The sequence below is a fragment of the Fundulus heteroclitus genome, chromosome 5, assembly GCF_011125445.2.
Source record: "Fundulus heteroclitus isolate FHET01 chromosome 5, MU-UCD_Fhet_4.1, whole genome shotgun sequence".
Taxonomy (NCBI): Eukaryota; Metazoa; Chordata; class Actinopteri; order Cyprinodontiformes; family Fundulidae; genus Fundulus; species Fundulus heteroclitus.
The window spans coordinates 18,749,919-18,776,970 of NC_046365.1; the positions used below are offsets into that span (position 1 = coordinate 18,749,919).

Genomic DNA, 27,052 nt, shown 5'->3' on the forward strand with positions numbered 1-27,052 from the left:
CACACACACTGAGGATCTTGCATTGCTTCCATTCATTTTCATTCCTATGCCCTGACCCTGACCCTAACCATTACCAGTTTATACGTGACCCTAACCTTAACCTAACTTACACCTTAGTCCTAAACCTAACACCTTGTTTAAAAAAAGTGAGGACAAAAAAAAGTCTTTGCTTAATCAATGTCCTCACTTTGGTGGTCAGATAAGACAAATGTGTTCTCATTAGCTGCAAGTACAAGTACACACACACACACACACACACACACACACACACGTGCAAGCACGGCCTCGCGCACAAAGTTCACTGATACAGCATGGTTCTGCCACGTGTTTCACAGTCACAAGCCAGTTGCAAAGCGAGGCCTTTAATGTATTTATTTTCAACAATGTCTTCCTTCTTGCCCAACTTTGATAAAGACCAAAACGGTGACCGTGAGCAGAACCAATGTGGTCGCGTCAGCATATATATACACCTATTGGTGCATTATAGTTTAGTATAAACTTGCAGGGATTCCCGTGATTACAACTCCGCTTTGAGTCTGCAGCCAGTAAGAGACAAACCCGTGATAAAAAAAAAAAAAAAAGCTGCATCATCATCACTGCAAACCGGACTCCGGGAGACGATGAGCTGTTTGTGGCCAGACGAGACGAGACCTTTAAGTACAGTCCTTTGGATTTCTCCGTCACGTGACTCGGGTTTCTACAACCTGCCTCTCTTCTCCCAGCTGGCCGTCCGCTCCTTCCACCGAAAGCATAAACACAGGTAAATCTACCGCCCCCCCTCCGCAACTGCGCTCTTAGCTGTAGTTTTAGACACTACGATCCCTCCAAACCCAGCCTGCTCCCCCTTTTCTTTTTTTTAACGCCCCCTCCTCTTTCTCGCTTCCTGGAAAAATAAGCAGAGCCGAAGCGCCACAGCTCGGGCAGTGGCAGCGCGCAGGGCCTCATCCCCGGTGATAAAAAAAAAAACACAGCGAGCTCCGCCACACGCTGTCATCGGCACTTTTTCCATCTTTTATCCCCCCACGCACAATATTTATAGATCCGCGGTTGCAAATGCGTGCGAGGAGCGATAATAAAGCAACGCGGGGGGTCGGATTTGCTGGAGATTACAGTCAATAAAGTGCTCTCTGCACAAGACTGCCACCTAATCCGTCCGTGAAAGGGACGGGCAGTGCACCGGCTGGAGCGCACTTTTACCCCCACCCCGCCTGCGTGGAGCCGGGTTAGGGAACGGAGAGGGATCTCTCTCCCTCTTGACTTCTCACACGCACATTATGGTTAAAGGGAGGAGGCTCGCTCCTTTGTGCTTGGATGTCAAACACTGTCAGAGTTGTTTACGTGAGGTAGTGCTTATTTGGCATCTTTTAAAAGCTCCTCTGTGCGGTTTTGCTCATCTGTCGTTGCAGGATGGCACAGGCTCCCGTGTCATGCGACTGTTTTGTCTCCTTGCCCCCCGGTTCTCGCGATGACCAGGTGATTTTTGGGAAGAACTCGGACCGTCCACGGGATGAGGTGCAGGAGGTGGTCTACCACCCGGCGGCGTCGCACCCTCCAGGGTCCACGCTGGAGGTACAGCGGGCCAGGGCTCTCACAGTCTCACTACTACACTGATCGGGCTGGCTGCCCCTCCCCAAACCAACGAGTTTAAGTTGGTGGCGTGGGATCAGAAGGCCATCGTGTTTAATTTTAAAATATACAAAGACTGGGCTGCTTTGGATCCAGGCTTGCATTTCAATAAACTTGTGTTAAACAATAGTTACCTGACCTTTCGAGAGTCTTTCTAAGTGGGACATTGCCCTTGTAGCCTAATGCCTAATGCAAAATTATTCATAGTCCTAGAACTTCGTGAATGTGTTTTAATGGGATTTTATGTGACAGACCAACACAAAGTAGTGCATAATTATGAAGTGGAAGGAAAAGGAGACATAGTTAAAAAAAAATAAGTTACATAAATTGAACATTTGCAGATGTGCAGATGGAAAGTTGTGCCAATTATATATGTATATATATATATACATATATTTGCAAATTAGTTCAAGCTCTGTCAGACTGGGTGCAGACCATCTGTTAACATCAAATTTGCCACAAATATTCAATTAAGCTTGGTCTAGATTTTTCATATATTTCATAGCTCTGGCTGTATGTTTAAGACCATCCTGCAGGGAGCTGACCCTCTGCCCAAGTCTTTTCTAACAGGTTTTCCTCTTAATGCAGGAAGAGCAAAACCATTAGATATTAGATTATTTTATATCTAACCCTGAATTAATTTCTCCACAGCCTTATCTGCTGTGTTCTTGTGGTTGCACTAAATGTCATGTACAGTTTTCAAAGTAAAGATGGTTGAATAGGAGTACGTGCAACACTTCTGAGATTGTTTTTTTTTTTTATCTGCAACAACTATTTAGTAGTAAAGACAAAGTTATATCTGGACCAATATAAAATAACAAGCAGCCAGTGACAGAAAAATCACCAGAATGTCCAGCTCCTTGGAAAAAGCACTACAAGAAATAAGGCTTGGATAAAAGATCCTTCCACACAGCGGAATTTCCAAAAATGTGAAAACCTTCACGTGTAGTTAATATTGGTGTCGCAATAAAACATGCTTTAAAGAGAACGCGCCACCTTTTCCAAACCACCATGCATGAGACGGACACCTCACCCCCCTGAGAGCAAAAAAAAAGTCCAGACTAGACTTTGTTTATATTTATGACCATCTACAGGATTCCTGTGTGGAAGCAGCTTAGACCAGTACGCAAATCATTACGGTGTTGTTCCCTCTCATCAGCGTGTTAGAGCTGTCAATAGGCATAGTTCAGTAACTTCATTTTAAAGCCTCATCAGTGCACATTTCCCACAATCCCATTCGACTCCTGATTTAGTCACATCTGCCTTCAAGGAGATTGATTTCAAAACTGAGGATACATCTAAATGCAACCACGTGTGTCCTTTCATTTTAAAAACAAGCAATATCTTTCAGAAAATACAGTCATGTACAGATGTTAGGGCACTCCATGAAATATTCATTCATTCTACCATTCTCTAGCATTGATTTCAGGAACATGAAATGTACCTGCATGTACCCGTTAAACGCCACCTCCCCCCCCCCACCGACTCAGTGAGCTCAAGATATGACTGTAGGCCCAGTCCAGGACTTCTGCATTTTTTAAATTCTCTGCTAGTCCTTGTTGGATTTACTCCAACAGCTTTTGCCTCATTTGTCATGCTGCAACTTGAATTTCTTTGCATATGGTTCCGCCTTTGAAAACAATTATTTAACAATTATATCATGCCACTGCATTAAAAGATGAATTCCTTTTAACATATCTTGACCAGCAATGGCAGCATGTTCATCTATGTTTGTAAATGCCTCGTTTCCTGGGCTGGTCTAGGGCTGCACAATACCATCGCTTAAAACTCTCATTATATCAGTTCCAAGTAACCCACATTTTCCTTTCTTAATTGTTATGCAAAGTCCCCTCCTTTCTCTGTGAGCTCTTGTATGTAAACCACTAACCATGTGCCTATTGTGTAATATGCCTTAAGGGCATCCATCCAATTGGCCTATATGTTATCAATATGCAAAGCATGCACGCGTGACAGTTGAAATATAGTATCTACCGAATGTAGTGTACAAGCAGTGCTTTGTAATTGGGATGTTTTACACATTGATATTGCAAGAATGATTGGGATTTTGTATCGCACAGATGAACTTCCAGCTCATCAACAAGGTTTAACTGATTTCTAAACAAAAGTCCTCTTTTTTCCCCTATAATACATTTATGTCCGCAGTGCACATACATCCAGATCCCTCAGGTAGAGAAGACCTATGCCGTCGTGCTCAGTAAACCCGCCTGGCTGTGGGGCGCTGAAATGGGAGCTAATGACCAGGGAGTGTGCGTTGGGAACGAGGCTGTCTGGACCCGAGAGCCCGTGGTCCCTGGAGAGGCTTTGCTGGGCATGGATCTTGTCCGGTGAGCTGCAGAAGCATTTTATAAATTGCTCAGATCAATCTCAATAAAACGAGGCTGCCTGGTTAAGAGTAACCAAGCTTTCCCTGTTGTAATTGAACGCGGTTTTTAATATTGCTCATTCAGAGGATGTATTGCCTAATCCACTTTGATCAGCGGACCGTGTAGATTGTCGTGAGCATGTTACGACAGGGTAATTCAAGCTATGTGGCAGGGCGCCCCATATCAGTTCATGTCTGCGTAGAAAAAGAGTCATCTAACTTTCAGAGCTGCCAAGCATGTCTCAAAAAAAAAAACAATCCAAACACACAGACTGTAAACATAGCCCATCAAACTCTGCATTTCTATGACCAGCTTGAGTTTGATCTTCAGGCTCGGGCTGGAGCGAGGTGACAGTGCCTGGGTAGCACTGACGGTCATCACTGGCCTCTTGGAGCAGCACGGCCAGGGGGGGCAGTGCAAGGAGGACCCTGAACCCTTCAGCTACCACAACACTTTCCTCCTGGTGGACCGCAATGAGGCCTGGGTGCTCGAAACTGCTGGGAGGCTCTGGGTGGCGCAGAAAATCTCAGGTTCGTAGAAGTTGACCTATGATAGAAAGCCAGTGATATATTTTAGAGTTGCAAAACCTATATGTTTGAAAGTACGAAGCACACATAAATCCTAACAGACTTTTCTATTGTTTTTCATATCAGCCGCATTATTTTAAAAGCTTTTGACAACAAAAATGCTTTTTTAGCCCCACCTCTCTTAAAAAAGAAGACATGATTACCATATAAAGATGGTGAAATGTCGTCTGGATTCATATGGTGGTTTTTGCTTTTTATTCTGTCCAGGAACACAATTTCAGCTTATGCCCACATTTCACATTAAATCACAATCGATCCTCCTGCGTGTTTAACCACGATAATTTGCTTCAGCTTCAACTCATCTTGTTCTCCGTGTCTGAACCAAATGAAGAAGCGAATGTTCTGACTCTACATCAGTATTTTAACTTTGCTCACATTCACCAAATAGAAAGGGTTAGGTTGCAATGACATTTTATAGTCACACATGTTGTTGTGGGAAAACCAACCGCACAAGGGTTTGTAGAGTTTGATGGCTGTGATGTATAATGTTCTCAAAAAGATGTTCTGACAGGTACAAAACTGTAGTGTATTTAGACCCTTACCGGTGAAATACTCATACCGATGAGAGAGACTTGCCAAACCCCCGGCATTCTGTTGAAAGCTGTTTGGAGAAATTAACTGACCCATGCTCTTGTACACCAAAGTAAAAATGCTGGTCAGAATTGGGGCAGAAATTGCGTTTACCATCACACTGTCCGAATTTTAGTGTTCAACACAAAGAGCTTTTAAATTCGTCCATCGGGTGCTCATTTGTTAGTTTTCCATGCTGCATTTCTACTAATTAACTTCTCCTCATTGGATAAATTGTCATGCAGTTCTTCACCTTATAACCCTATATTTGACTCAGAGACTTGTTCGTCACACCGTTTGTCTTGGGTGTTTATTGTGTTGCTCTAATGCATGACTACGGCTTTCCGAATATAAAGGTTCTGCCTTTATGGTCTGACTTTTTTCCCCCGTTTTGTTTTTGCATAATCCATCAATTTCAGTCATGGAAACAAATACAACTTTTGTGAGCAACAAGTCTGAACACAATTAAAAAGGATTAGTTCAAAAAAAATTATGATATAAGCCTTTTGGTTGTTAAACATTCACTTTCGTTTTGGTGGATTGCAAATCCTGTGAGGCCTAGGAATACATTAGCGAATCTAATGTTCTGTATGCTTTTGAAGAAAGAACAATCTTAGATTCTATTTAAGCTTGTTCATTAATAAAAAGCATGTGCCTGCTCGTTTCAGAGGGTGTGAAGAACATATCCAATCAACTAACCATCCAAACCGAGATCTCAGCGGAGCACCCAGAACTGCGGAGCGTGGCCAAGGCTCAGGGATGGTGGGATGGCCAGGGAGAGTTCAACTTCTCTCACGTGTTTAGTCCTGAAAACCCTCCTGCCAGGATGGAGCTGGCCAAGAAGCGCTACAACGGAGGCACAGAACTGCTCCAGCAGCACGATGGTAGATCTCCCACACTACCATTAAACATTTTGGCATATTCCATTCATTATCCTGTTAGTTATGGTGTTACTAAAGCTAATCTGTCAAATATAACCCTGCAGACATGCTGATCACTTTGTGTTTCCTAGGCACAGTGACGGCAGAGGTGATGATGTCCATTCTGAGGGATAAACCCAGCGGCATCTGCATGGACTCGGGAGGATTTCGCACCACAGGCAGCATGGTGTCTGTGCTGCCCAGAGACACTAGCCTTCCCTGCATCCACTTCTTCACTGCCACCCCAGACCCATCCAGGTTTGTTGCTGCTGAAACGATAAACAGTTAGGAAGTGTTGGGAGAACTTGTGTGGGAAATCCGGGATTTCTAAAGCTTCTCGTCTTCTTGCTGTAAAAAGTCTATATCAAATCCCATTGGCCTTCTTTATCTTGACTCTTTAGAACATGTCCAGACATTTCCAGGGCTTGACTATTCTTTTTCTTTCGTCTTTCTTGTCTTATGAATCTATTAGTCTCTGTATTTCTTTGTCCTGTTTCCCTTCCTTCCCCACACTTCCTTAGGTCTATATTCAAGCCTTTTATCTTCTCGGACTGTCCCACCCCGGTCCTGAGGGTGGTCTCCCCACAGTTTGGACCAAACGACCCCGTCAGGAAACAGCCGCGCTTTCAGGGCCGGGTGGACCGTAGACACGACCTCTACAAGGCCCACCAGGTGGCGCTCAGCATCATGGAGACCAAACCGGTGGGCAATGACTGATGACAGTCAGTACAAAGCTTTTTCACAGAGACTGGCTGTGCTAGGATTTAGCATTCATCATGGGTGCTTAAATTCAAAGGATGAGCTAGTGTTTTGTCTGTACATAACAAAGTTAGCAAAGAACGTACTTAAAATTTGGTCTTCGGTTCAAATTGGGCACTATAAGCCTAGGCCTAAACAAACAGAGCCAGAGTTTGATCGTAAATGAAAAATAGCTTCTTTACAATGATGTCTCTTGTGGCTTAGTGTCAGTTCGCCAATTGATAATTTCATCTCACACCCATGAATTACCACTTGGACCTCCATATTTACAAACCCCAATTGCATATCAGTTTATTTCCTTGGTAGTTGGGTATATTGGATGTATTATGGAGTTAGATGATTGTAGAAATGCTTAAATCTCATATATCATTGAAATTTATTTTGCATTGCTCTCTGAAGAGTTTATCTAATGCCCTATTTCCATTTATTGTAGTCCTGATTCCAGTATGGCCAATTTACTCTAAGGAAATATGACAAATTACGATCTTCAGGTGACATCCTAATGATGGATAACATTTACTGGAATCACACAACCAACCTTTCCTCACAGCAGACTTGAAGAAGATTAGTGAAAATACATTGAAACGCTGCTTTGTCAAGCGGTTTACAAAGAAGGTCCCACTGGCAGATAGGAATAGATGGGTGGTTGGTATGAAACGTCTCATGTCAGAAGAGTTTCTGCTCTATGCTGGTTCATCCCTGGAGTTTTGTGCAAGAATTAATTATGGGTTAGAATACGGAGGTTTAACAAGGTTCATAGAAAATCTTTGAAAGACCTTTTAAAAAGTCTAGGGCATTCATTTATCCTTTGCCCTATTAAAAATTACAAGCAAAATGTTTGGAAAATTTTGAGTCGGTTCAATATTTGTTTTAAGAATTCTTTAAATAGTTTAAGTTTGACCACTGTGAAAATCCACAGAAAACTAGACATCAGCCAAAGAGCAGGGTTGCCAACTGAGAATCCAAATGCTTCAAAACAAGTTGAGGCTTTCGCTGTAGGTTCTTTTAGCTAATGTCCTGTCTGAGATTCAGTGTGTAATTTAGAAGATAAACAGGTCACAGACAGTCCAGCGTCCTGTTTGGACTGAGATAAGACACCCGTAACAAGGGTCTAAGATGACCCATGCAGTGTTTATTTCACTCAGAATGATCTCATATATAGTTATTTTGAATTAAATATGATTAAAGGTTCAGGGACAGGGATATGGAAAGATGGCAAAGGTTGTGTTTGTTTTGCCCTGCTTGGCTAGTGTGTTAAAGAGGTGAAGAGGCGTAGCACCAAGATAAAAAAAAAAAAAGGTTTATACGAAGGTAACAAATCACCATAGTTGATATCAACTAATTCAACACTTAAAATACAGCACTGTGAAAAATATAATTTTTCCTTACAGAAATCTAATGTTTTTCCTTTTTTTTTTGTCAAACTTGTTTCAGATCTTCTAACCACTTTTATTATAAAGCACCTCAGATGGCCTCAGTGAATACAAGAACCGTTTCTGATGTTGCTTTCCTTTATCAAGGGACAAAGCTATTCAAACTAACCTGCCCCTAAGTAAAAAAAAAAAGAATCGCCTAATAACAGGTTGTGCCACCCTTGGCAGTTAACGCTACTATTTTGCCTTTTTTTTTTTTTAAATTGACATCTAAGTCTTTTGCATCACTGTGAAGGAATTGTGCCTCACTCTTCCTTCCTGAAATGTTGTAATACAGCCATATTGTTAGGTTTGTATGCATAAAGGACCTGTTTAAGGTCATGCCACATCATCTGAATTTGATTGAAATTCAAGCTTCCCCCCTAGGCTGTCTGAAAACCTTCATTGAGTGTGGGTTGTTGTTTTTTTTAAGCCATTCAGAAGTCACCCCGTCGGTGGGCTTTGGCTCTCTGTTCTGCTACGTAACCAATGTGCTTGAATTCAAGCCCACAAAGTGATGGCTGCGTTTTATTTCTCTGAGATATTCTAATGGAGAGCAGAATTCATGGTTCCATGAATTTACAGCAAATTATCCAGGCCCTGAAGTATCAAAGCAATCCCAGACTATCACAATATTACCGCAATGCACCGTCACGATTTTCTGTCTGACAAACTTATTCTGAATCACCAGATCTTGTTCTTTTTGGTCAGCGGTGGTTTAGGCCCTACCCTCCGATGGCTACCTTTTTAATTGGTGCTTTTTTTTTTTTTTTTTTTGCCCCCATCTCTTTTATTATTCTTGAAATGTGAACACTGACCTTAGCTGAGGCAAATTAGGCCCGAAGTGCTTTAGTTGTTGCTCTGGGTTCTTTTGTGACCCACTGAATGAGTCGTTGATGCACTCCTTAAGTAATTTTGGTTGGCTAGCCACTCCTGGGGTGGTTTACCGCTGTTCCATGTTTTCTCCATTTATGGATTACGGCTCTCAGCGGGCTTTCCTGGAGTCCAAAAGTCTTAGAAATGACTTTTGTAGCCAGACTGATGGAAGTGAATTGTTTCTCATCTCTTCTTTAATTTTTTTTTCTCCATATATGCTGCTTTTTGAGATAGTTTAGCAAACCTTAAGTTGTCAGACAGGTTTCCGTTTCTGAAAATTCATGATTCTACAATTTTTGTAGATGTAACTGGTGAACTTCATTCAGGAATTAACAAGGTGATTATTAACTTTTAAAATGGCACACCTAGGTCTTAAAAATATTTATATCGTCAAGGTCATCATCTTGGGTAAAAGAGGTTTATTTGACCGGATCTAGCTAAGTCTGTTCTAAATGTTGGATCTGGGGTGTTTGTATGCACTACAACTGAAGTAACTCAGTGGGAAATGACAGAGAGAAAAAAAAAAAAAAGGTTTTACCAAATTAAGCCGGTGGGTTGACAAAGGGAACCAGGTAGAAAATGTACGCAGCAAGGTAATGATTAAAGTAAAGCAGGTGTGGTAATTAGAAGCCAGAACCAGGTGTGTGGAGAGCAGAAAGCAAGACAAAGTTAAGTTAAAAAGGAAATGAGTGCAAAGTAAACAGCAACTACAAACACAAACATTTAAACAACAGATGTTCCTTCAGGTGGACTCCGGGGAGAAAAGTTTAAGTTAAGATGTACAAGAACGTCCAGTTATACAAATGTATTTTTTTCCCTACCACAGCTTTATTAATGCATATAGGTGCATCAATCTTATCTTTTTTCCTTTTTAACAAAAGCAGTGCATTGGTTTGTGACAACACAGCAGATATGTCTGTAGAGGAAATTGTTCAACCATAGTTGTGTAACTGCTGTTATTGAGAACATTTCTGCCGCCATGGACGTCAGGCTGAATTAAACTCAGGAAGTTTATCTTAGCTGTTTCTTGTTAAAACTCAGTAAAGCCATTATAAGAGGTGTTTGCAAAACAATAATTGACTGTTTGTATGTCGGTTTCTGCATATTTTGCTACAATCCCCCAACAAATATGTCAGATTTGGACAGTAAAATTTACAAATCTCTCTGAATTGACTTCATGGTAATATGCAGGAGCTTTGCTGTGTTTTACAGATGAGTCAGACATTGCTGCTGCTTCTCAGAGCTTAAACAAATGATTTGCGAGCACCATCTGACCCAGGTGGTGTTGACACTCAGACGTCTGTGTGTGTGTTTGTGTGTGTTGTGTGTCTGCCGCAGAATGAAGGTTTAGCCGTCTACGACATCCTGAGGGATCTGGAGTCACAGTGTCTGAGCGAAATCTCGGCCATGCTCGGCGGAGAGATACCAGGAGACGAACTGGGGGATCTTTTCTTTGATTGTGTGGACACAGAGATTAAGTTCTACCAGTGAGAAGGTGGGAGGCACCGTGAGCTCCGTTTAGCGTTAAATCCTGTGCATGAATGGGTATAGGAAATTGGGTTTGGTGTCCAAAAAGTAGAATATTAGATAAGAACGTTCATCTCTGCAACAGTAAAGGTCCGCTGCTTATTAGTAATTCAGTTCTAAAGGTCAGGTGAACAAATCGGGTCCTGGCTGTTTAGTCTTTTAGTGTTTTTTTGGGTTTCCTGCTTTAACACATAAATGAAATGCTCTTTAGCGGGCTTCTGAAGAACATCAAGATAAAAGCAGGTAGGCTAACCATATAAACGTTGGAGGTGACAAGATAACCAAAACAGCTTTATATTCCCTGACATTTCAGGTAAAAACAGTACAGGTGAATGCATTACAAGCATGCCTAGTGGTGCTACCGCAGGGGTTTTCATAGCCTGACATGTAACAGATTTCACTGTGAATCCAGTTAGTTGTGGTCAGACACTCCATCCCATTCCTTATCTATACCCACTAATCCATTGCAGGGGGGCCTGGTGCCCATCTTAAGCGGGCATTGGGTGAGAGGCGGGGCACACCCTGGACTTGTTGCCAGTCAAACACCACACTGCAAAAACGGAACTAGAAATAAGTAAAATGTTCTTGAAATTAGTGTTGTCCTTGATTTGAGCAGCTAAGTAACATGATTTGCCAATGGAATAAGAATTTTGCACTTAAAATAGGAACAATTCATCTCAATCATCTTATTTCAAGTGCAGGATGTCTAATTATCTTATTTTGGGGGTAAAAATACTCATTCCATTGGCAGATAACCTTATTTACCTACTCAAATCAAGGATAAATACACTAACTTTAAGAACATTTTGCTTATTTTTAGATCCGTTTTTGCAGTGCAGGGCAACACACACACACTCTCACCAATTTAAAGAGACCTGTTAACCCAACAATCTTGTTTTTGGGAAGTGGGAGGAAGTCAGAGTGTCCAGAGAAAACCCCTCCCCCCGCATGCACAGGGAACACATGCAAACTCCATGCAGAAAGACCACAGGTCCAGGTTCCAGCCCAGAACCTGATTGCTGCAGAGCAACAATGCTACCAGATGTTTTGGTGCTAGTGGGCTAAATTCAGTGTTTAGACGGGATAGTATGGCCTCTACATACACCGCAGCACTGACTAGTGCCCTCTGTTTGACCGGATTTGTGTACATAATGTACACATATATAATATCTTAAGTGAAAATGAATTCAAGAAAGACGATAAGAACTTCACTCATTTCAAATTTCTTAAGCTTGACCTAGAATAATAAAGGTAATCCAGTCCTTATCATATCCTTGAATATAACTACAGATGGACAATAAAGATATTAAACCTCAACAATATTTATGTTAAATATAAGGAATATGTTAAATATAAGGAATATGTAAGATTATGTAAAATATAATAATAAATAGACACTTCTATCCACTCCCTTGAACGTATAAATACTAAGCTGCCTCATTAGGTCACATTGTAAAGTATTCTTGTACATCTTCAAAAATATAGATAAAAATAAGAATAAAAAAAACATAAAATAACCTAAGACACTACCAGTAAAAGGTTTGGACTCACCTGGTTTGTTTTTATATTTATACCTCTGGGAACTCCTTCGAGAAAGCTGGAAAGCCATTTCAGGCGACTAACCTAATGGAGCTCTTGGAGAGAAGGCCGAGAGTGACCAAAGCAGTAATCATAAAAAAGAGGGGGGGTAGAAAAAGCTAAAATATACAAGATGTTTTGAGCTGTTTCTCAATGTTGTGTTTGATACATAATTCTATATATTATTGAGTCATAGTTTTGATGTCTTCACAATGTATCTGCGATGTAAAGCCATAAAACTAAGGAGAAGCCACTGAATGTCAAAGGTATTTTGTATATCAAACAGAGCAGGAACACGCCTGCCTGATTGTCAGCGAGTTCACATCTTTACAGAAGCAGAACTTTTGCTACTGAGGAGCATTCAGGCCGTGTTCATGTTTTTGTGCTTTGTTGCAGTGCCCTCAGGTGGACGCCCCCCGGCACTCACACCGTGGCAGGAGAAGGCCCTGGGACCGGTGGGGGGCAAGGAAACAAACAAAAAAAAAAAAACCCAGCAAAAATCAACACCTGCGTTTCTTCGTCTGGTCGGCCTGCCGCTGCCTCACTTATGCAACTCGCATTTCTGACCCCATTCCATCATTAACACAGACCGAGCGTCTGAGCGGCACACCCAATCAGAGCATATTTATCATCCCTATCACCCGGGGAGCAGTGACCGCATCTCGTTAGCGAGTATACCGATGTAGACTACACGGGGCGCCCCACGTAGAGCAGCGTGATTGTTGCACAAATACTGAAGAGTTTGTTTAAAAAGTTTGTTTGCTGCTGCAGACGAATGAGTGGGCACCCTGGTGTGATGGCTGCCCATATAGGAGACATGTAATAAAGGATGTGCATAGCCTGTCCAGAGTGTGTTGTAAGTTTTTTTTTTTTTTTTTTTGGGTTCACACCTAATTAAAGGATTTGTCAGTGAAGTGTTGATCAGTCTGCTGGAATGATGTCTTAAATATGCCGATAAGAAGCAATAGATATTATGTGGTGAGAGCTGGTTTGTGGTAAAGATTACATTTTCTCTCTACTAACGCAATGAACTGCACTCAATATATAAATATTTTAGCAGACGTTAAGAAATGCTCCTGTTTGAGAACGTCACTTAGATATGGTATTTCAAAATATACTCTTAAATATGTTTGCTTTCTTTTTTTTTTTTTTTATTTAAATGTGACTCCTAGCAACAGGGGCGGAGCTATAGGGTGAGATGATTGACACGTCACAGCTCCAGGTCACTCCTGTACAGCTGTCGGCGCAATCCACCCGACTAGAGGAGGAGCTTTACAGCACGTAATAGTAAATCAGAGAGAAGTATCATCGATCAAAAACTCAAGAAAGAATGGCAGAAAAGGGGAGATGGGGGGGGGGGGAAAGAAAATTAAGACGGTTTTATAGGATCCAAAAAGCGGCTGGAGAAATAACTGGAAAAAGGGAGCCGAAATGAGGAAAGATTAGAAAGACTTGAAAGATTTGGCTCCACAGGACTTAATTCCACACGTTTTAAAATACAAAAGCACAATACAGGGAACTCTGTGGGATGACGAAACGAGACATGTTATAAACACGTGCCAAGTTGTGTTTTACATTTGGTTTTATTTTTCCTACATTGTTTATGAACTGCAAATAACATACGCAGATCTCACCCTCCCTGGTGCCAAATATGTACTTAAATATATTTAACGTTTCTCCTCACAACAATTATAAAACAACATCATCCAACTCCACTTTCAATTCTATAAGTTACCTTGTTTCTAAAAAGTAGTGTCTACTCTTGAAAAAAGGATATCAAAACAAACATAAATAATATGAAAAACAATAAATGTTCACATTCACTGCTTAGACAGACACATCCCTACATTTTTGCCCCACAAAATAAAGCCCAGCTGAAATGTTGACATCGACCGATATTGATGTTAATCAAAACAAATAGTAATTACACACAGTTGTGGCTAAAGAAAAAATGTAATTTCATTCCTAAATCATAATTTTCATCCAGGTCTGCCTTTGATATATTCTTGTAAGAACAGAGAACAGGTCACCTGTCGCTTGAGGAAAGAAAACATTGGTGTTTTAGCTGTCTTGCTCAGCAGCATTGGCTTTCTTGGTCAAAAAAAACTTTTGATCGGGGCTGCCAGCTGCTGTCCAACACAACTATAGGTCATAAGCCAAAGCTAGAATCAAATATTTACACTGCACACACTTTTCCAGAATGTGTAGGAATTGTGTTAAGAAGAGTGGTGGGTGGCACCCTTCCAAATCCCTCATTTTGATTGTCCGTGTTTTTAATGGAAGCAGCGTACCACATGTTGACCTCAGGATCTGCAGTGATATTTATTTTGCACACAACATTGTGTTTTTGGCACCACATCTGCACAGTTACTGTAACTTTCACGGTGTCATTCATTGCACCGCACAATAGTTGAAATAAATAACTCGGTCAGACATTTTTGCATGGGTCAGTGGCACAGGATAATTACAGTAGTTGGAGTATTGTTTCAGATATAGATACTGGTGTCGTGTCTGGTGCCACATTAGAGATTTTCCTTTCCCTGACGTAGCAATACAATGCTAAGAAAAAAAAAAAAAAAAGAATAGAAATAAGTGGAGCAAGATTTTAAAAAATCCATCCATTTTATTTGTAGAAAAACGAAAAAGGAATTGGTAAGACGATAGAAATAAAAAGCATGTGCATAAATATACACTCCTCCATTCCACGTGAGCGGTTTGCAGCCTTTTAGCAGCAACGAGTGAAAAGAATCACTCCGTTTCTCCATCACTATATAGAGTCAGATTGTCTTGTCGTTGCAGGAAAACGCTCGGAGACATGTTGGTTAAAGCGCAGCACACGGTCACAATCTTATCTATGAAGGGGAAAACCTCGCCCTCCAGTGGCTCCAGTAGGCTCTCGGGTATCGTGCGCTGAAGTATGCTGTACTTGTCGTGCACCAAGCCTGTAACTCTTTGCACATTCGCCCTCAGGTGAGCTATCTGCCGCATGTCCTCCGCAGGTTTGGGGTCCATCTGAGCGCATCCTCTTATGGAGTCTGGGGTTTTCACCTCTGCGCACATCAGGCTGCTCCCGTCCCCGTACCCCCGCTCCGCCATCACCAGGTCTCCAGGCGACAGTTTGGTGAGGATGCCACACTGCTTGATCAGGTCCTTGTCGCTCACCCGCCCTTCCCCCCCTTCCCACCCTTTGGAAATGAAAATGATGGACCCCTGCGGTGTGATGCCTATCAGATACTTAACGGTGTGTTTCTGCGCGTAGTGGGAGCAGGTCTCCGGCTGTGCCGTCGAATCGGACGGCTTCTCGGTGCCGATCTCGAAGAAGTCGAGAATAACGGCGACCGCGCCGCCGAATATCTCCACAAACGTATCCGGCATCGCTTGTTGTAGAGAACGTCTAGCCGGCCAGTGTACCAAAGGCGCCAGGTGGAAATGCAGAGCGGCCATCGTCTCCTGAAACACGTCAGAGACTTGGGCGTCGCTTACGTGGAAAAGGTATGCAAGGTGCTGCTGGGGCAGATACAGTTTCAGCCTCATCAGAGTCAGGAGGAGCATCTGGAAGGGAGACAGCTTTCCGCCCACCTCCACGAGAGACGGACCAACGACCGTGTGCAAAGACTGTAGCAAGGTCCAGTACGGCAGCCCAGTGTAGTACTTCACCTTTTCGTCTCTGGCCTTCTCGTCCGCCTCGGCGAAGAACCCCTCGTCCATTCTCGTCGCGGAGAGCTCTTTCTTTAAAGACACGTTCTCCTCGAGCAAGCGGCTGACCTCGGCCCCTGTCGACTCCCCTTCGCCGTGCGCGTTTTTCCAGGCGACGCATCGCGCGTCATCCAGCGGTGGGACTCGATCCGCCGCCTGCGCAGCTCCGAGTTGCTCTGAGCCCCGCGGAGCGACTGCCGGTGCTGCATCCTCGACCGCATCTGGTGTCGGCGGGGGAGACGCAGGCGGAGCGGCTGCCTCGCCAGCCGCCTTCGCGCCGCCCCGTTTCTTTATCCTCCGCTGAAATTTCTCGGTGTCTCCGGCTCTCCCCTCCGCCGGGTGGCCCAGATTCAGCGAGGGGGCCCAGTCTGGATGAGTTTCATTCATTTCATAAGCCGGTCTCCCTGAGAAATACACACACACACACACATTACTCCTTTTAAAATTAGGCCAGTCACAATGAAACTTCAAAGTTTCAAAGTTAATCTTCTACAAGTAGGGCTGTCAAAAGCATCGATCAAAAACTGTATCCGGATACAACGCTAATTTTAATTTGGCATGGTATCAATAATAACAATTTTACCATAGAAGGAAAATGGAGAAGAGAAACCCAAAGATTTTGACATACCTATGAGCAAAGAGCGCTTTAAAGTGGTGGCAGCACATCAAGTTTGGCCAAGCATCTCAAGGACCGAAACCCAGATGAAACCTTTAATAAATTAAAGTTCTCGTTCATAATTGAATACATTAAATGTATTACTGGTGTTAGCGTGACCGGTGGTCCGCATTAATGCCAGTGTTGTAGTACTCGAGTCCGAGACTCGAACTCGAGTCCGAGTCATTAGCTAAATTTAGAGACTCGTGACTTGACTTGGACTTGAGCACTGATGACTCGAACTTGGACTCGGACTCCTACGTTCAGATCATTCTGACTCGGAAATTGAGAAAAAGACTCAACTTTTTTTTATATCATTAGGCTATAATTTTAATATGTCATTAGAATATTATTTGGTGTATGATTTTAATATCTAAATTATTAGTGCAATGTGGTGGAGTGTAGTTTAAAAACATGTAGGCTATGCTTACTTTAGTGCGGAACTTGGACTCGACTTGGATCAATAGTGACTCGACTCGGACTCGACTCTGATTTTTTTTTTATGACTTGGACTTGACTCGGACTTGAACACTGAAGACTCGAACCTGGACTCGGACTCGAGGCATAGTGACTTGACTACAACACTGATTAATGCTGTGTGATTACCTAGCATATGCTACTAGGCATGTGATATATTTGGGTTATTTATTTTGCATTTATTTGCACACTTATTTAACTAGCATCTGTCATTCTGTTGAGAAACCACGTTCCGTGTTGAGATTGAAAAAGGTGAGTTTTTCCATGTTAATAAAAATACTGTTATGCCTTTAATTGTCTTTTTTTTTATTTTTATCCCCATGGTATCGAAAACGGTATCGAGCATCGAATAGTTTCCCGGGTATCGATATCGACTTTGAAATTCTAGTATCGTGACAGCCCTACCTACCTACCAGTGAGCACAAATTTGATCTAAAAACTGAAGATGAGTGATGCTAGCCAGGCTAACGCTAGCAGCCTCCTGGAGGCTCGGTGTGAGTGAACCAGCATGATTCAAACTCACCGGTGTGGAAATGCCGTGAACACACCAGCATGTATCGGGGGATGGAGCTGAAGGTGACGTTCGGCCGCCTCACGGCTTCTACCCAGGCCATTCGGCGTCTCTTTGTCAGGTCAGAAACCTGAGGTCCCTGGCCCTGTTTCCACGTTGGGAAAGAGAAAAACTTCACATCGTCTTTTCTTTGCCCGAGCTTATCGTGTGAACGAGTGCGACACTTGATGATGCAGCACGTCTGCACCATCTTCTGTTTTTTTTCTCTTTCTGCGCTGTCAAAACGGAAAAAGGAGAACACATGGGCAGCGTCGCTGTAAACAAACCCAGCAGATGCCAAAGACAGCCCACAAAGCAGTGCGCTTTCCCCACACATGCGTGACGTCACACTTTCTTCTTCTACTTCCTCTTGCAAAAACAAAACAAAAAAAGGAAATATCGCATTACCGCCACCAACTGGTATGGAGTGTGAATCGAAATAAAAAAAATCAACACTATAAAATAAAACCAGTAACACATAATCAACACAATAACATTGAGAATCAGATCTTCTCAATCATGTTGATTTAATTAGAATGTATTCTTTCTATTCTGATATGTTGGATCATTTCCCTCTTTGACGCGTTCGGTTGTCTCTTGGTTTGTTTAATCCTATGTTCCCACATCTAAATCATGAAATAATTGCCTCGTCTCTCCTTTTCCTTCCTACACATCTCATTCCCCCCCACTCTCGTCTGAATTTTGCAAAACCCGCTGTCCATTCCTCTCATCCTCCTTTTGCTTTTACCACCTTTTCTTCAACCTCTGTTTATAAAAATGCTCTTTATTTCCATCTTACAGATCTTAACTGCTACATTGATGTAGGCTTACTCTCTTTTTGTGGCCTCTTTTGCTGCCTTATCTGCCATTTGATTTCCTCTTATTCCAATATCTGCTGGTACCCACGAAAAATCCATATTACTGCAATGCCCATCGATTGAATTCTATATAATGTTTGTTGTATTCCTATCAAAATGTCTGCTATGCTGTCTGTCTAACTTCTCTGTAAATAGATTAGTGATGACTTTGAATCTCAACAAATAATCACTATCAGTGGTTTTATTTCCTATATCCAGTACATTAATAAAATCACTATTATTTCTCTTGTGTACACTAATCACTAATCCACTTCGTTACTGCAGTATGTTCTGGAACAAGCTCCTCTTATCTTATTCACTAAACTGTTTGATCCACCTATGTAAATCTGGATGTAACTGTGGTAACTATTGATAGATGCCTGTATTGGATGTGAAGTCAAAATAATACTGTCAATAACTACTGTCAATCGCTTCAAGTAGTACCCAGGGTGGTACTTCACTGCAAAAATTGATCTAAAAATAAGTAAAATGTTCTTAAAGTTAGTGTATTTATCCTTGATTTGAGTAGGTAAATAAGATTATCTGCCAATGGAATGAGTATTTTGACCCCTAAAATAAGATAATTAGAAATCCTGCATTCAAAATAAGATGATGGAGATGAATGGTTCATATTTTAAGTGCAAAAATCTGATTCCAGTGGCAAATAGTATTTATTACCTGCTCAAATCAAGAACAAATAAACTCATTTTAAGAACATTTTACTTATTTCTAGTTCTGTTTTTGCAGTGTACTGGCAAGGGTAGCCACTAACGCTCTTGCTTTTTGTATTACTTTTAGGCCAATCAAGGTTTTTGTCTCCTTTCTCCTCTTTTGCCAGCTTTAAAGTGCTTTGTGCTGAGTGGCCTTAGCCAGGGGCACCGCCAGAATTTTTTGGCCCCATGAAAAAAAACTAACATCATCCCAAAAGCTTAATATTTATATATTTATTACATGATCTTCTTAGGGTCCCTGTCAATCAGGGCCCCTTGGAATTGTTCTAAGTAACCCCGGTCTTGGCTATGGCCCTGTAAATGAATTCACAGATAGCTGTATTCTTCTCAGCTTCTCACGGGGTTGTTTTAAATGCCACTGTGCATCATCCCCAAGCCTGAAACTGAATGTTTTGAGACCTTCCACTTAAAATATGGCAGATGTGCTTGCGTCACTTATTATTATTATTATTATTATTATTATTATTATTATTATTATTATTATTATTATTATTATTATTATTATTATACATTTTAGGAACATCTTGGTGTAAATATAAAGAAAGTATGTCAGGGTTATAGACTTCTTCAATAAATATATTGGCACAAAAACAAAACAAAAAAAACAGAAATCATACATTGCAGACATTATAATTTAAAAATATGCAGTGACCTACAACATTCACATGTTTTAACAGCTTCTCGTTTTTGCTGCGGTGTCCAGTCTATCCCTCTGTTCCAGCCCTGTCCGACAGGTGGCAGCAGCACGCCGCTGACCTGCAACACAGCACAGTAGAAGAAGAACGAGGACGAAGCCAGGCGCACACGCTCACCTTAACGTACATCGCGCCAACGTCGTACATCGGTCGGTAAACGCTCCAACTTTGGCGTCCATTTTTTTTGTCGTTGGCTACAACAAGTCGAGAAGGCGCCATGGCCGATAAGATGAGCATGTCTCTGGACGACATTATCAAAATGAACAAGAAAGAAGGCCGCGGCGGCGAAGGAGGAGGCTTCAGGCGGGGAGGAAGTTCGGGTCGAGCCGGTGGGTCGTCGAGGCCGCCGCCGGCGGCGAGGAGCCGACAGAACAACTTCCAACGCGACAGGAACAACAGAGCCGCTCCTTACACCAGGGTAAAAGGCAGGGAGGCACTAAATAATAGTTATTTTGTGTTTCGGCAACTGTCTTAATTGCACCATAACTGGCTTTCCGCTCTATTGTTATGGGTTTCTCCCTTCTTCACCAGTTTATCCAGCCTTCTAAAGCCTAGTTGTTGTTTTTTTTTATACAAAGTGATTAGTATGGCTTAGTTATCTGGTTAAAAAGTAACAGGTGGATCTTAAGACGGTGTGATGGTCTTGTTTAGTGGGAGAAGATGCAACCAGGACATGCAGACCTGAAATGTACTTGCTTCCTACTCTCTCCTTTCTCCTCTTTTACGATACGTCCGTATTCAACGTCGGTGGAAAGCGTTTTACGACGACTTTGCGCTGTTTACGGGGGGCTAAATCAACAACTAACACGGCTACCGAGGTCAACTCACGGGCCTTGCTGTGGCTGATGCTAGGCTGTTAATAATTAGTTTAAAAGCCGCTAAAATCTACCGCCACGCCGATCATTAGAAAACGTGTTTGAGTTTTCTCAAGCTGTATTGAGGATTAAGTGCGGCACAATACCCCCACCCCCACCTGTTGCTGACAGAGAGAAAGATGCTAAAGTCCTTGGCTGGATGGTTAAGAAAGAAAAGTTTCTCATTTTGGAAATATTGCCTCGAAAAACATGGAGGGCCTTAATCTGGATCTGGATGGGGTCATAACTAATTTCTACACAGTCTGGAAAATGTGGAAGTTTTAGTGATGTACATTATATTGGCATCAGCATCAGTCCATGTTATTTAATTTGTAACATATCCGTATTGCTTCCATAAATAACTCATATCTTTTCGTCGTGTTGTCGTTTCTGGACCGTTCCTGGGGGTCAGGGAGGTCGGCCGTGTCTTATTTGTTTTGACAAGCGAGTGTGGGGTGTTTAACCGAAGAAAGGTCAGCGGTGCTGTCGTTTTCTCCCCGGCGTCAACATCGGTTGTCAACCATAACAGCAATGTTGGATATCGGCCCATATTGTAATTCTGGTGCATGCCTAATTATTTTCTAATTTCAGGAAAAGTACAAGAAAATAAAATGGAATACGAAAGTCTTTATTTTATATTGTCTAAAATTCGTTAGTCAGCTATATCAATGTACAGTAAATGTGGGAGAATTGCTATCAACAGCTTGTATTAATGCTGCCGCCAGTTTTGTTACTGGAACTGCCGAACTAGACGCGTCAACTTTTTAAAGAAGATACCTTTTTCTTCGTCTCATCTTTTCCTCTTCCTTTCTTTCTGTTTTACCATTCCGTTTCTGCGTCCATTGAACTTGAAATAATCCCAAAATAATATCTATTGACGTTTTTTTTTTTTTTTGCAGACATATCGAGCGATGGCGAAAGGAGTAATGCTCCACTTGTGAAAGTAAATCTGTTGCGCTTCTCTTTGGCATTAAGACAACAATATTTAATGCTACACTGTCAGTCAGGACACTTAAAAAACGCTTTTTTAGAAAAAGTATCTAATAATAATAACAACGTAAGATTTGTCTAAAGAAGCTTTGCTTTACAAATGCAAATTGTAGGAGTGAGCACAAAAATCACCTTTTTATATGTTACAGTGGCAGCTCTGGACGGCCGTGGCAGAAATCTTTACAAACGTAAGCATTACAAGAAGTCTTAAAAACAAGTCTGACTAGCATGAACAGATAGTTATGTACCAGGACAATGTCTTTGCAACTCATAAACTTTCGACTATAGTAGGAAGACTCAAGAAAAGCGCTGTGTTTAAGTGTGAAAAGCATGTTATAGCTAGTTGCTTGGATAGTTGTTGACCTAAAGCAGTAGCCAGCATCTTTTCAAAGGTTATAGAAGTCTCCTGTTTGGCAAACTAAGTGGTTCTGTTGCATCGTTTTTTGTGTTCAGGTTGCCTTTAAGCCAAAGCGTGTCACTGACACACTTTGATTAGTACTGAATGTTGTGTTACATTACTGACCTAATTGATATTGCTATCAAATGATAGCAATAGTTTGTTGTGTGGTGGAAAACTAACACTACACGAGATTAACGCTGCCTCTCGCAAATTCTTTCCGTGATGGTGGCAGCAACGTGTCCTGGAGATGCTTTTTTCCGCCACTGCATGGTTAAGCATGGAAACACGTCTAGTTGCTGTTTCCATAACAAATCAGTTTGTCGGGCTGAAGACCACTAAATTTTAGTTTATAAAATATGATAATACGATAATAATAATAATACACTCCATTTGCATAACCAGTGAAATAATATCAGGCTTTGTTTGAGTTGACAAACACACTTAACAAAGGCTGGGTATTGATTCAAATTTCAAGAATCGATTCGATTCTCAAGACTCAGAGTCGATTCTTTTCGATCCAATCTCAAACGGGATGTTGGCTGGTGGTCTTTAGCTTTTACCTCAATTTCATGTGTTTCTGCAGCATATTGATACTAGTATCATATTAACATTCAACAACAAATTAAGAAAGTAATGATGGCGGCTGTAAGGACCAAACCCTCTCCATACAGTCGCTCTGACTGTTGAGACAATGGCTTCCACAAACATGCTGTGGGGCAGAATACCCAAACAGATCCAGGGTAGAAAACTGAGGACACCAGACATGTCTCAAAATACTTTATTAAAGCAAAAGGGACATTCACCTGGTGCATTATTTAAAAATATGACAATAAAAATTCACCTTTCTGAGTGAGGCGTGAAAGCCCCCCATACCCGGGCATGCTGTGTGCAGACTGTGAGCCGAGCAGACTCAGCTCTGACTCTCCACGGACTTTTTACCTTCGTAGTCGAGCGTACCTAATGTCAACATTTCTTGTGACAAATGCAATTCCCACATTTTTTCCCAGCGGGATGAAGCAGGGTAGGGATGGTTAAATGTGTGATTACCTTAGCTAGCTGAGCACGTACAGCCGTTTCTTTTCCAGCAGGAACCACCGCAACTGTCAGTGCGCACAGAGAGGGACGGTGATGCCGCGCGTCCTCGCAGCCGCCTGCAGGGATCAGCTCAGTGTCACAAACAAAACAGTTCAATGAGCAGACTTCTTGCTGCTTAGGAGTTTATAGTGTGACACCGCGGGCTTAATAATTGTGTTCTGCACGTACCTGTCAGCGCGGAGTCCGCACACTCATGTCCACGCAAGTAAAGCTGGCTCACACGTTTAAGTTCACAGTGGAAAATAATTAAATAAAAATCTATCTTTGGTTATATGAATCAGTCTTTAGGGATTAATATGAGTATCGATTCATAATTGGACATTTTTCATTAATTTTTTTAACAAGTGTACGATTAACTGTGATGTTCACTGTTTTTTCCGTTTGTGAAAATTGGGAACATGTTTTCCATATCCTGGCCTGTATTTTATTTAACCAGGATATAGTCCCATTGGGATCAAAAATCTATTTTCAAGGGAGTCCTGGCCAAGAGGCAGCAAAAAATAGACACACAAGAAGTTATAGTTAAAATGAAAATTAAAAAAAACATGTTATCAGCCTGAAGAACTTTTAGTTTGGAAGTAAAAGCACTCAATGAGAAAAGTTCAGCTTATTTATTAACGATTTCTGAAGGAAGTTCCTGAAGGAGGGCGCTGAGTGAATAAAAACCTTCTTGCCCAATTCAGTCTGAGCAAAAGGGACAGAAAGAAGCAGCAACTTGTGTGAGCCAAACTTATGAGTCGATATTACTCAGTGCAATTGCAGTACAGGAAAAGGGTGGCAGGAGTCCAAGTAGGATCGGCCGATAATTCAATATATATTGATTGATAGACGTGTGGTGCGATAGGGGAAAAAAAGGGTGAATAAAACGTTTAATACAACAGTTTTCCTTCCTTTTGCAATGTGGCCTATCATGTAGGTTAATACTACAGTCATTACATCCTCCCAACCAATCACAAACGCAGACCCAGGAAAACTGTCACCAAGCTCCGCCCCCTTGAAAGAGTTCAGGCAACATGTGTTCCTTTTTCTTTTTTAAACAATTGTAAAAAATAAAAAATAAAAAAATTGGTTGACCCAAGGGTTGAGTTTAAGCATTAATGCAGACCACCTGTCGCGCTAACATCAGTAACACGTTTATTGTATTAAATAATAAGAACTTACATTCATTAATGTGTCAGAAATCATCACAGAGACCAGGGTGTCGCTCCTTGAGATGCTTGGTCAAGTTTGTTGTGCTGCTTGACTTCGTTGCCACCACTTTAAAGTGCTGTTTGCTCACTGGCTTATCAAGATATTTGGGTCTCCTGTCTCCTTTTGCCTCATGCTAAAATATTTAGGATCAATACCATGTCAAATTAGTATTGTATCTGCATACAGCGTTAAAGTATCGTTATTTTTCAGAATATCGATACTTTAGACAACCCTACATTGAAGCAGCTCTCGGCTTCAAGAATGTTGGTGATCCCTTGTCCAGAGATCATGGAGTTCATTACAAGTCGAAAATCTTTAACAGTGCCTTGAAAGCTTTTTTGTTTTTTTTACTACTAGCACCTTTCAATGGGGAAAACAATACAGCACTGTATTGTCCGTTACCCTGTGAACATTTGGTTTTCCAGGAGACAGCACAATTGTTTGGGAGGCAAAGAACCGTTTAGGGTCAACACTTTAATAATTTTGGTCTTTTTTTTTTTTATGTACACCTCTTTAAGTTTGCTGACCTGACTTTTGTGGGGTCAGGCACCAATGTACTTACCTGACTCCGCCAGATAGATTTGTTCCGCATATCCATCTGGAAACCTTCCGTTGAAGTAATTTTGGGAAGGGGCGAAAATACTGGTCAGCTGATTGGCCTATGTTGGTGATAGACGGGCCAAATAAACCAATCAGATTCGTCGTCGCTCGTAACAGAGCGACGACGAAAACACAACCACAAGCCAAGCTACTCTTGCTGCTGCAGGTAAAGGCTCGTTAGCTCAGCAGAGAAATACTCTGTAATTCCGATAAAACTTGCTCGATAGCCACGCTAACGCTAGTTTCATCGGCTGAAGCCGCCATGTTCTTTAGACTCAACTGTCGCTCCTCGTTGCGTCACACCTCAACCCGCCTCAAAGCCAAAGCTGATTGGACGTTCGTTTGGTGAACGGCTCCAAATTTTCTTTAACGGAAAGTAGCCAGACTGATTTGCGAGTGAAACCGTGAAAGCTCGCGAGATCAGAATGGTCTCACGAGGCTAGCAATGTACTTCTCTTTCATGCTTATTGCCCAGTAGACTTCCTGTGAAATTCAGAACTTTTATTAAAACATCCTTTTTTTGTTTGTTTTGCTCTCCACAGCCCAGAGAGCTGCCAGACAAATGGCAGCACGACATGTTTGAGGAGAGCGAAGGTGGACAAAGCGCAGAACCAGAAAGAAGAGTAGACAGTAGCAGCAAGCTTCTGATATCCAATCTGGATTTCGGCGTTTCCGATTCAGATATTAAGGTGATCCAGAAAAACCGTGCCATTCATTTATTTTCCCCCCCTCTGACCTTGAGGAGCCCACGTCTCTTACTTTTTTGCGCTTTGCTCTTCAGGAGCTGTTTGAAGAATTCGGCCCCATAAAGACCGCATCGGTACACTATGACCGGTCTGGCCGGAGTAAAGGAATGGCCGACGTCTACTTTGTAAATAAAGCCGATGCCGTCAAAGCCATGAAGCATTATAACGGCGTTCCTCTCGACGGTGCGCCCTTGTATTTGTTGGAACAATTATCCGTATCTTGGGACGTCGCCATAGAAGCTCATGATGTCAGTGCTTTTGCTTTCAGGTCGTCCTATGAAAATCCAACATGCAACGTCAGAAGTCAAAGAACAGAGGTATGTACGGCCAGACTGGATTGTGGGTAATTTATTGGCATAGAGTGGAGAAACGGGAGTGATTTTATTTATTTTTTATTTTGGAACGTCTTAGCAGTTCTAGCAGCGGATTTGACCGCAGCAGGCTCGGTCAGCCCCGGTTTGAAAGGAGACCAGGGGGGAGCAGTGGAGGTTTCAGAGGTCGAGGGAGAGGAGGTGAAAAAAGACCCCAGTTGTCTGCAGAGGAGCTGGACGCTCAGCTGGATGCTTACAAATCAGAGGTATGCCACTGGATAGCATCTCCCCCTGTTGTTTCAGATTTAACCATGTTGTGGATAATTGTGTAATTATTGCTCTTTCTCTGTGTTTTCAGTGTCGGATGGATACCAGTTAAAAACGCTCAGGGTGCTACTTCCTTCGGTTTCTTCTTTTTCTGTTTTTTTTTTATCAGTATAATGCATCAAACATGTCTTGAAGCCATTTTATTTTATGGACCATGGTGTAAACATTTTTATTCAAGTTTTTTATTGTCATGTTTTGGGCAATTTTGTTTTGTGAATTCTGTTTATATGAACTATAAATTGTCCTAAACACGCAATTTCATTTGGATTTCTTTTATTAGATTTTTTTTGTATTGTAAACATGATTCCGTGACAGTTTACTGTAACAATAAATGTTGATATGAACAAATTGTCACATTACTGACTCTGCATCATATTGGCATAAACCAACATGTTAGCAAAGTATAAGCAAATGTAAAGCAAACAATAGTTGTGGTTCAAACTGCAACCAGGGATTTTAGGACAATAATATGTTATTGAACCATGTTATGCTGTCTGTAACGACTGTTTAGCCAAAATATTATAGAACCCTACATCTGGGCTGCTTTCTGAAATCTAGACAGGGTTTGACAGTTTTATTGTCCCGATAGTCGGCTAGAGGTACATGGTAAAACCTAGTGTTTAAAAAAAAAAAAAAAG

The 27,052-nt window shown here is 41.8% G+C and overlaps 3 protein-coding genes across 4 annotated transcripts; 2 read left to right on the forward strand and 1 right to left on the reverse strand.

Moving 5' to 3' along the window:
- Positions 1-595: 595 nt before the first annotated feature.
- Positions 596-12,723, forward strand: scrn2 (secernin 2). Its single transcript, XM_021313187.2, has 9 exons — positions 596-760; positions 1,407-1,569; positions 3,790-3,971; positions 4,341-4,540; positions 5,836-6,051; positions 6,180-6,345; positions 6,609-6,789; positions 10,473-10,629; positions 12,636-12,723. Exons 1-8 carry the CDS (start codon positions 621-623, stop codon positions 10,623-10,625), a joined length of 1,401 nt encoding a protein of 466 aa, XP_021168862.2. The 5' UTR covers positions 596-620; the 3' UTR covers positions 10,626-10,629; positions 12,636-12,723.
- Positions 12,724-13,803: 1,080 nt separating this feature from the next.
- Positions 13,804-17,978, reverse strand: LOC105921258. Its single transcript, XM_012856963.3, has 2 exons — positions 17,591-17,978; positions 13,804-16,339 (listed from the first exon to the last, which is right to left on the reverse strand). Exons 1-2 carry the CDS (start codon positions 17,952-17,954, stop codon positions 14,988-14,990), a joined length of 1,716 nt encoding a protein of 571 aa, XP_012712417.2. The 5' UTR covers positions 17,955-17,978; the 3' UTR covers positions 13,804-14,987.
- A 1,985-nt stretch (positions 17,979-19,963) lies between these two features.
- Positions 19,964-26,762, forward strand: LOC105921283 (aly/REF export factor 2). 2 transcript variants are annotated; one of them, XM_012856993.3, is made up of 6 exons: positions 19,964-20,318; positions 25,573-25,719; positions 25,812-25,959; positions 26,045-26,093; positions 26,188-26,353; positions 26,446-26,762. In XM_012856993.3, exons 1-6 carry the CDS (start codon positions 20,118-20,120, stop codon positions 26,464-26,466), a joined length of 732 nt encoding a protein of 243 aa, XP_012712447.3. In that variant the 5' UTR covers positions 19,964-20,117; the 3' UTR covers positions 26,467-26,762. The 2 variants fall into 2 exon arrangements, with proteins under 2 accessions (XP_012712447.3, XP_012712454.3); XM_012857000.3 differs by having other exon boundaries at positions 26,191-26,353.
- The last annotated feature ends 290 nt before the right edge of the window (positions 26,763-27,052 follow it).

Coding starts and splice junctions, on each gene's coding strand:
- scrn2 (XM_021313187.2), top strand. CDS start 621: ATGAGCTGTTTGTGGCCAGACGAGACGAGACCTTTAAGTACAGTCCTT. Junction 761..1,406: donor CACCGAAAGCATAAACACAG/GTAAATCTACCG, acceptor CTGTCGTTGCAG/GATGGCACAGGCTCCCGTGT. Junction 6,790..10,472: donor GCATCATGGAGACCAAACCG/GTGGGCAATGAC, acceptor TGTCTGCCGCAG/AATGAAGGTTTAGCCGTCTA.
- LOC105921258 (XM_012856963.3), bottom strand. CDS start 17,954: ATGTGTGGGGAAAGCGCACTGCTTTGTGGGCTGTCTTTGGCATCTGCT. Junction 16,340..17,590: donor TTCACGGCATTTCCACACCG/GTGAGTTTGAAT, acceptor TGTATTTCTCAG/GGAGACCGGCTTATGAAATG.
- LOC105921283 (XM_012856993.3), top strand. CDS start 20,118: ATGGCCGATAAGATGAGCATGTCTCTGGACGACATTATCAAAATGAAC. Junction 20,319..25,572: donor GAGCCGCTCCTTACACCAGG/GTAAAAGGCAGG, acceptor TGCTCTCCACAG/CCCAGAGAGCTGCCAGACAA. Junction 25,960..26,044: donor TAACGGCGTTCCTCTCGACG/GTGCGCCCTTGT, acceptor TTTTGCTTTCAG/GTCGTCCTATGAAAATCCAA.